The sequence below is a fragment of the Garra rufa genome, chromosome 22, assembly GCF_049309525.1.
Source record: "Garra rufa chromosome 22, GarRuf1.0, whole genome shotgun sequence".
NCBI lineage: Eukaryota > Metazoa > Chordata > Actinopteri > Cypriniformes > Cyprinidae > Garra > Garra rufa.
Window position 1 is genome coordinate 22,830,771 of NC_133382.1, and position 9,895 is coordinate 22,840,665.

General features: G+C 35.5%; 1 protein-coding gene across 1 annotated transcript; it reads left to right on the top strand.

Annotated features, from left to right (window-relative positions):
* Window positions 1-5,469: 5,469 nt before the first annotated feature.
* smim18 (small integral membrane protein 18) lies at window positions 5,470-9,151 on the top strand. Its single transcript, XM_073828889.1, has 2 exons — window positions 5,470-5,559; window positions 8,300-9,151. Exon 2 carries the CDS (start codon window positions 8,301-8,303, stop codon window positions 8,511-8,513), a length of 213 nt encoding a protein of 70 aa, XP_073684990.1. The 5' UTR covers window positions 5,470-5,559; window position 8,300; the 3' UTR covers window positions 8,514-9,151.
* Window positions 9,152-9,895: the final 744 nt, after the last annotated feature.

Here is a 9,895-nt window from a genome sequence, read left to right on the forward strand (position 1 = left end):
CTCTTCAAGAGCGCTCCACCACCGCTCCATCATGAGTACAATTCATGCCAATGGTCCATAATATAACTGCACATTAAGCAGGAAATCATATGTTAAACATGTTTAGCTAGAGATGGATCACTCAAATCAGAAATAATGTGATCTGTAGGTAAAATAACTGACGAAAATGTATTATTTTCATTACAAACTTTGCACTGGATAAAGCAGCAATACTCTTTTAATGCTGACAATTATTAGCTGTGGTCGGAACAAATATTGCACACTATGTTTGAAACTCTCCTGTTATTTTATTTTATTATATTTTATGAACAGGACTGTTACATTTCAAACATACTTAATTTTTTTTTTTTTTTTTGACGCGGAGCGGTGTTTCTGATATCAGTGAGCGAGGAGTGGAGCTGGAGCAGAGTGATTATTAAATGCACGGAGCGCGAGGGAAATTGTTGCAGCTCCACTCCGCTTACATACTTTGCGCAGCACAGAGATTTTCAGCCACGTAGTAAAGTTGTGTTTTTGAAGTTTTCTATATTATTATTTATTCTTTATATATTTGTTCATTATTCGTTTACTTTACCACTGCGACTTTGTATGTTCCGGTTTTGCGCAGCAGAGCTGCCTGTCCTGTTCGAAATGCCTTTGTTCTGAGATGGTGATAATAAACTTTAAATCTAACATTGTGATATATTGATGTTTGTTTTATATCTGTGAATTGCATTGTAGACTAGTCAAGTGTTGATTTGATATATAGGTTAAATTTAGTAAACTCACTGTGGACCACATACCGCTTGGATATCGATGTCACTTAAACTAAAACTTACATTTAAAAAACAAACAAACAAACAAACAAACAAAAAACTCCAAACATTTCTCAAAATTGTTCTGATAAAAAAACGAAACGAAAAAACAAACTTTCTATTAAATACGAATCTGGTCTATTTTAATGGCTGTAACTGTATAAGCTGTTTGGCGGAAAAAAAGACGGGCTTCGGGTCGGACTCGGGCCAAAATTTTTGATAAGCTGTCAGACACGGGCCGGGCTACAGCCTGTGCGTTTCGGGCCAGGGCCGGGCTAGGGCTTAGATTTAAGGCCCGTGCAGGGCTCTACCCTTTCCACAGTGTAGCCTGGAATTGTAGCGACTTTATATCTCAGAATTCTGACTTTATAACTCGCAATTGCGACTTTATATGTCAGAATTCTGACTTTATAACTCGCAATTGCCACTTTATATCTCGCAATTCTGACTTTATAACTCGCAATTGCGACTTTATATCTCGCAATTCTGACTTTATAACTCGCAATTCTGAGAAAAAAAGTCGCAATATTATTATTATTTTTTTTATTCAGTGGCGGAAACGGGCTTCCATACTTAATACAGTAACAAATAAGCACAGATCAACCTGCCATATCAAACATACTCGCAGGGAGATGCCAAAGAACTGCATATAAACTACAATACTGCCCTCCAAAGGCAAAGTGCAGTAACTACGCGAACACTGAAACTGAGAAAAATGCCTTTAAAGTTTTTGACAGCTAGTCAAACACTCTCGTTTCTCTGAAACAACACTCTCATTTCTCCGAAACAGGACAAAATTAAACCAGGAGACTTTGCCACGAGACAAAACAGTTGTCACAATGTCCATTTTAAGCCTTAACTCAATTTTGACCAAATGTGTAGTTACTGCGCTTTGCCTTTGGAGGGCAGAATACAGATCTATTCAGAATCACTAAACACACCAAAATACAAATTAAAAACGAAAATATTCTGAATGTATGCAATAAACATTTATGAGGGACAGGTGCAGAGACAAGCTTAATGCAGTTCTCTATGAAATACACTACAGTAGGGTGCAAATGAGAAGTAAATAACACAGAATGCACATTATTCAGGTATTTGTAAATTATGAGGTATTTGTAAATATATAAAGATATGGTCAGTGACCATATCAGTGCAGAAAGTACAAAGTGTGCAACAATAAAGATTATTATTATTATAATAAAGATTATGTCGTTTAAATAAATAAATTATAAATGTAAATATTTATATTTATATATACATACACACACATACACATATACAGTCAAGCCCGAAATTATTCACACCCCTGGCAAATTCTGAATTAAAGTTACTTTTATTCAACCAGCAAGTTTTTTTTTTTCTTGTTCAAAATGTAAATAAAAGCTGAGAAATATTTTTTTTACACAACGATGCCTCTTGTACATCGTCGTATTATCTTTTGGGAGAGGCCTGTGTCATTTTCGGTCAAAAAAAAAAACAACTTGCTGGTTGAAAAGTAACCTTAAGTCAGAATTTTCCAGGGTTTATTTTATTTTATTTTATTTTGTGTCCAGCATTTAAATAGAGTTTACTATGCTGATAGCCGAGGAAAAAAACAAAACTGTTCTCGAGTCTGCTGGTGTGACAGCGAAGACTCCTATAATGTCTCCCAGATGGGAGAAGAGTAAACCATCCGTAGCTAAGGTGTGAGGTATCTTTGTTAATGCTTCTCACACTTCGTAGGCAGTGTTTGTGGTAAGTGTCTGTTGGCTCGTTTCCACCAAGCAGTGCAGTTTAGTACAGCATAGTATGGTTCAATTCAGGAAGGAACACCCTGATCCAACTTGTGTTTCCACTGCCATAAGTACCCATACTTGACAGACGTGCTGTATGCCGGAAAGTAGCGATCAAAGTCATTCTCGCACGAAGAAGAAAGCATGACATTTTCTGTGTGTATTTGTGTGAAAATCTAAAATTATAAAATACACTTTTTTTGTTTGCACAATTTGATGTAAACAAGCTCTACACGCGTGAACAGCATGGCGAAACGAGATGCTTCATTCCCCTTGTAGGATGCTCAAGTTACAATTCCGTGTCAACCGATCAGCATTCTGCAGTGAGTTTAGCTCCACCCTTTAGGTACCAGACTACTGTGCTCTGTAACCAAAAGAAGGGTCCCAAAAAAGTGTTATGGTACGCTTTTTTGCTACCGTTTACACCTTTTTACAATGGAAACTCAGCAAACCTGGAAAAACCATAGGTGCGTAGGAAAAACAGTCCAACAAGACTGTCGAATCCAAAGTATAAAAAGATGTAATCCCACACACTATCAATACTTACTGGATATTAAAGTTTGTCACAAGCACAAGCAACGTTTCGGTCCACTGACCTTTATCAGGCATATGTATACTATTAAAGACTTTAATAGTGTCAGTGGTAGTGTCAGGTAGGGGACTGAAACATTGCCTGTGATTGTGACAAACTTTATTATCCAACAAGTATTGATAGTGTATGGGACTGCATCTTTTTAAACTCTGCAATGATAAAAGTTCAGCAGGATGTGGGTGAGCAGGTGAGCTTTCCTTAGCTTCCTAAGGAAGTAAAGGCGTTGTTGCACCTTTTTGATCACGGTGGTGCTGTTGAGGGTCCGGGGGAAGACCCTCAGATATAAGGACACCCAGGAATTGGAAACTAGTCACGCGCTCTACTTCAGCCCCATCAATGTAGATGGGTGTGTGTGTGGTCTTTCCTAGACCACCAGGGACTGTTATAATGTTTATAATGTTAATGCACCAAAAGTGGAATAAACGGCGCCAAAAGTGTTAACGGCGCCACAAGGATCAATTATCAGCTTGGTTTAAACTGCAGCGCAGCAGAAGGAGATGTTTACTGCCTGATCGTCTTGATCATGCGACCAGCGTTGTGAAATTCAGCAAGAAGCACTTGAATTCAGAAAAGAACACAAATGTCTTGGTGATTTAGTTTAAAGCCAGCTGAAACAGCTCTGACGTTCTCAACAGCACTGACAAACATGAGAAACATTGTGACACAAACAATCCCGTTAAAAAGCTCTTCCATGGAAATGCACCACAGTATTGTGGCACAAATGTGGATACACATATTGCTATTTTATCATATTATTAATGTAGACAAATGTTGAATGTATTGAAAGAGTAATGACTATAGCATTTGTGCATTTGTATTTATACAAAATGTATTTTTTTCCCCCCATACAAATACCGCAGAAACTATATAGTTACATAAGGTGATATGAGTGTTTTTTCCTGTTGTAAATTTTAATAAAAGAAGAATATGAAAGTCAGAATATAACATTTTTTACCGTAATATGAGGTTATGTGCTACAAAATTTACAGATGTTAATGTTTCTTAAAAATGAACATAAATTTACATCTGCATCGTGCCAATTGGTTTAATGTTTTAAAATTACACTACCAGTCACGTTTTTGAACAGTAAGATTTTTAATGTTTTTTTTAAAGAAGTCTCTTCTGCTTACCAAAACTGCATTACTTTATCCAAAGTACAACAAAAACAATTAAATGTTGAAATATTTTTACCATTTAAAATAACTGTTTATATATATCTATTTGGATATATCTTAAAATGTACTTTATTCCTGTGATTTCAAAGCTGAATTTGTAGCATTTATTTAAAATAGAAATCTTTTAACATTATAAAATGTCTATCACTTTTTATTTCAAAAGCACTTTTTCCATCACAAAAGCTTTTTATTTCAGATCAATGGCTGATCTTTGGATCTTTCTATTCATTTAATAATCCTGAAAAAATATAAATAAAATATTAAAAATATTATATATAATACTATATAATAATAATAATAATAATAATAATAAAAGTATGTTAGAATGATTTCTGAAGGATCATGTGACACTTAATACTGGAGTACTAAATTTAGCTTTTATTACAGGAATAAATTACATTTTATAAATATAAATATATTCTGTAATTATAAATATATTCGAATAAAAAAAAAGTTATTTTAAATAGTAAAAAAAAAAAAATCTAAATTGTACTGTTTTTGCTGTACTTTGGATCAAATAAATGTAGGCTTGGTGAGCACTTAAAATCTGACTTCTGACTTTTTCAAAAACTTTTGACTGGAAGTGCATATCACCCATTACCCCCACAATTACCTGTCTGGTTTCTACAACTGGAAAGTTTGGTTTAAACTTAAAAGAAATAACGATTTGACATTTATCGTGATAATCATTGCTATCGACTGAGATGGCCATTTTTTGGCCATATCACCCAGCCCTACATGAATCGACAAAAGCTGAACAATGACGTCATGTTTCAAACATTTTCTTTTCGATTGTCAGCACTCATTCTGTTTTCATAATAGCTTTCTCCATTTCAAGCTCCAGAACCAGAATAATTTCCTTAGTGCATATAGCTCTAGCATCACATCCCCTTCCTCCTCCACACCCTGCTCTCAAACCCTGGCAACTGGAGCACAGCCATTCTCAGCCGCATCTTGGCACTGACTCATGAATGATTCATCATGTGGGCGGGACCTAATGCCGAGAGCAGATGCGTTACAGTAGGTTGGATGGCTGATGCTTTGAAAGACAGGACAGCCAGCCAATGGCATTGAAGCAGAGACTCATAACAGCCAGTGCAATACACGGTTCCAGATTAAGGTGGGGCAGGGAGAGAGAGAGAGAGCGTGAGCGGCAAGAAAGACAACACACAGACGAGCAAGAGGCTGCTCCATCACCCCGCAACCCAGACACTCACACCCAGGTACGTCCTGCTTTTATAAATCACACAACACCATGCAAAACACTTACACAGACTAAAACAGCACCATCTCGGTTTTATATAAACGTCCATAGAATTCTTTTATTAACTGACTCATATTGAGAATATGCAATATGCATGACGAAGGTGTGTGACCATTACTAAAATGTATACAATAAATGAACATACTGTGTCACAAACATATAAAAGGTAATCTGAAAGCATCAGATTTGGTCGGAAATGTTACTTGTACACAAACGCAGGACCAAGACAGTTGAAGCTGACTGTGCAGTTCTAGATCATTACACTAGAGTGCATCAAATTGATTGTGTACTGAAAATATAACAAGAAAATCATTCATTAGCACCTATAATTCTCAAAAGAGACCAACAATATAAAAGGGCTTGAAAGAAATGGTAGCACCATACTAAGAGATGCTCGGGGTGGGGGTCTCTGCAGACCAGGGCAAGCAGGAGCCATCTGTCTGTTTCAGACGAGACTGTGTTTGTCTGTGGGGGGAGTCTACAAGAGTTAAACTAAGGTCACAAGACCAGCTTTTTAAATAAAAATAAGATAAAAATGTGAATAATTGAATGTAAAAAAAAAAAAAGTTTAAATCTCTCTGGAGATGGAGGAACTCTCTTCTGTGAGTCATGGTTGAATCGAAAGTGAAGGTGTATTCCTGCAGAAGCGTATGTGCACAATCAGACACGCGTGTGAGAAATGCTTTCACATGGCTAATGTTACAGTTAACCCAATTACACCTACAATTTCATTCCTGAATGCACAGATCCTGCTTTAGTGATATATGCAATACAGAAAACCATAGATCATCAGAACGAGCTTCAAACGCCATATAAGAAAATCAAATGATCTGAGAAAGCCTATAAAATGTGTTGTATATCAGCTTCCACTCTGGGCTAAACCTACACAACACACACAATGTCCACTCAAGCAAACTAGGTCAGCGGATTCATCTCAATTCATTTCTCTAGTATAGCATTATCGCATACTATTTGTCATAACATAATATACAAGATTAGTCCATCCCAAACCAAAGTTCATTAAAAATAGTATGCTAAATCTGCTTGCATTATATTTTCTAGCAGACTTACAAGCTTTATATTCTTATCTGTACATGCTTTTTGGGCTAATATAACAAGTGTTTGGCAAGAAATATTTGAACCTCTCAAAGTACACCACCATTCAAATGTTTGGGGTCAGTCAGATTTGTTTTTTTTTTTAATTAATAATTTTATTCATCAAGGATGCATTAAAGTGGTAGTTTACCAAAAAATGAAATTTCTGTCATTATTAATATTCACCCTCATGTTGTTCCAAACCCATAAGACCTTTGTTCATCTTCATTACACAAATTAGGATATTTTTGATAAAATCCGAAAGAGTGCATTGTGGTATTCTTATGAACAATAAAGTTGTTATTTTTGTTTTCTTTGCACACAAGAAGTATTCTCATGATTCATAAAATTACAGTTGAACCACTGATTTCACTATTTTAACAATGTCCTTACTACCTTTCTGGGCCCTGAATGTGGTAGTTGCGTTGTGGTTTATGCAAGGTCAGAAAGCTCTCGGATTTCATCAAAAATATCTTAATTTGTGTTCCAAAGATAAACAAAGGTCATACGGGTTTCGAACGACATGAAGGTGATCAACTGATGACAGAATTTTCATTTTTGGGTGAACTATCCCTTTAAACAGATCAAAATAACAGTAAAGGACTTGTTTTAAAAAAAAAATGCTCTTTTAAATTTTCTGTGCATCAAAGAATTATTAATCATGGTTTTCACAAAACTCTGAAGCAGCACAACTGTTTTCAACAGTGATTAGAAATATTTCTGCATAATCATGTGACACTGAAGACTGGAGTAACAGCTCCTGAAAATTCAGCATTTACTTTACAGGAATAAACTGACATTTTAAAATGTATTAAAATACTGTGCACTGTTTCTAATTTTAATAATATTTTACAATATTACTGCTCTTACTCTATTTCTAAACAAATAAATGCAGCCTTGGTATGCAAAAGAGCCTTTTTTCATAAATATTACAAACCCGACTCCAAACTTCTGAATTTTAGTGTAACTTTTAAATGCATGAACCTAAAATCTAGTATGTCTAATATGACACCTTGTATACACAACTTGGTCACGTCTAGATTTAAAAGAATAAATATATCTTGTTCCTAAAAGATAATTTATTTCAAAAAGTTTGTGGGTTGTCCAACCAACTAATCAGCTAATCAATCTTAAATCATCTCTGAATAATTATTTTGATTTTTTTTAGAAGATGTGATGTTGTGGTTAAAAAAACAGCTAGACAGAGTGTAATAGCACACCGGATGACTAAGATGCATCAAACTAAAGTTGAACTTTTTTTTAAATAACATGGTATATTGAAAACCTAAACTTATGCTGCGAGATACTAAAAAAAAAAAAAAAAAAAAAAAAAAAAAAATGGGCTGCAATGTAACGAACAAAGACGTCTGATTGACAGCTAAAGCATAGCATAAAAAAACTGAAAAAACTTTTACCATGCTCTAATGTATGTCCTTTTTCCATCAACACCAAAAAAACAAAGCAGTATGAAGAAATTGCCATTCAGTCTGTCAATCACCCTGCCTCCAGCTCTTTTTCCATCTTTATTCCTACCCACTCTCAATCTTTTTACCCTTCCTCATCTTCCTCTTTAATAACGGCTATATTTATCGGTGTCTTTGCAGTATGAACATGTCCAGCAGCTCTGCTCTGATCCAGCAGATCTATCCCTTCCATGATGGCTGGAATGTGGCCTGCTTCATCATCCTTCTCCTTTTCATCCTCACCATCCTCTCCCTCGCCACACTGGCATTCCTCTATGAGTTGCTGGACTGCGGATGCTTCACCAAAACCAAAACCGTCCGTGACCTGCGCCGCCAGCGCGAAGAGGTGGTTTAGTTGTAACCATGGTGAAAGCGGACATGGTCTCCATAGGAACCACAACAGTAGATTGGTGGAAATGGCTGCAGATTTGGACAGAGCTCTTCACCAGATTGGAGTCCCTTAAAACACGCCAGACTTGTACAGAGACAGAAGCACACTACCCCCACTAGCTCCAACAGCAATACACAGCACAGGTGTCTCCATGGCTTAAAATATTACATGAGATTTAAACCAGAAAGAGAAGGGAAAAACTTGCTTATGTGAACGTCATTGTCTCCTTATAGTCTGCGTTCAGTATTTCAGTGCTATTGTGTAATAACTATATAAAACTGCTGAATTTTTTGAGGTGTGTTTACATGAATCTTTCCCTTTGTGTGGGATGACAAAGTTTACATGTCAGTGTTATAGAACAAATATTTAACATACAGCATAATTCTACTAAAATCAAATATCACAAACTACATTTGAAATGAAGGGAATGTTTGTATGTGTATGTTTACGTTTTAGGTGAGATTTAATATGTGAATAATTGTTATGTATAATAAGAGTTCTATCCATATCAAGAAGCACATTAAAGGCCAATTATTGCATCTTTGCAATGCCTTAAAATTGTGTTTTTAATATTATATAATAAAAATCATACAAGCACGAGAGATGTGTGGTCACAGAAGATAATATCATCAGCTGCTAAAAATAAATGTAAATTTGACTACTTGCTCAAAAACGGGCAGAAACAGGCTTGTGTTTGAGTTGTGCTCCACTCTGATCACACACAAGAACTAAACTAAACCTCATGGTTGCAGCTGCTGTATCAGAAAAAAGCAAGGCAATATTACTGGCCTAAAATACACAAGCTATCATGAGAGCTAGATTTTTTAACATAGCTGGTTCTTGGTTTTATTAATATGGGTCCCCAAAAACAGTATATTCTCGGTAACACTTTATTTTAAGGACCAATTCTCACTATTAACTACTTGCTTATTAGCATACTAGCAATAGAATATAAAAACAACTAGAACAGAAGTTGCTCTGCAACAGAGATGTGCAATTTCAACAGCGGGAAAAACTCACAAACGTTGAAATTATACGCCATCTGTAACGTGAACGGTCAATTTAACCACTTTGGCCATTCAAGGTAGAAATAATAAGAACTCTTTTGTATTTTGTCATTTTAATAAAATAACAAGTGTTATTATGAAATATACACACATTTAAAAAATTAAAGAAATTATAGTTACGTGGGGTTTTTTTCTGCAAAGTTATTATATTGCAAAATTTAAAAACGGTCAAAATAACTGCCTTGCTAGTTCTAGTGTTAAAGGCATAGCTCACCTGAAAATGAAAATTCGAATTACTCACCCAATTACTCAAACCCATAAGAACTTTGCTCTTCTTCA

Excerpts from the sequence above, each read along its gene's own strand:
- smim18 (XM_073828889.1), top strand. The coding sequence starts at position 8,301 with ATGAACATGTCCAGCAGCTCTGCTCTGATCCAGCAGATCTATCCCTTC.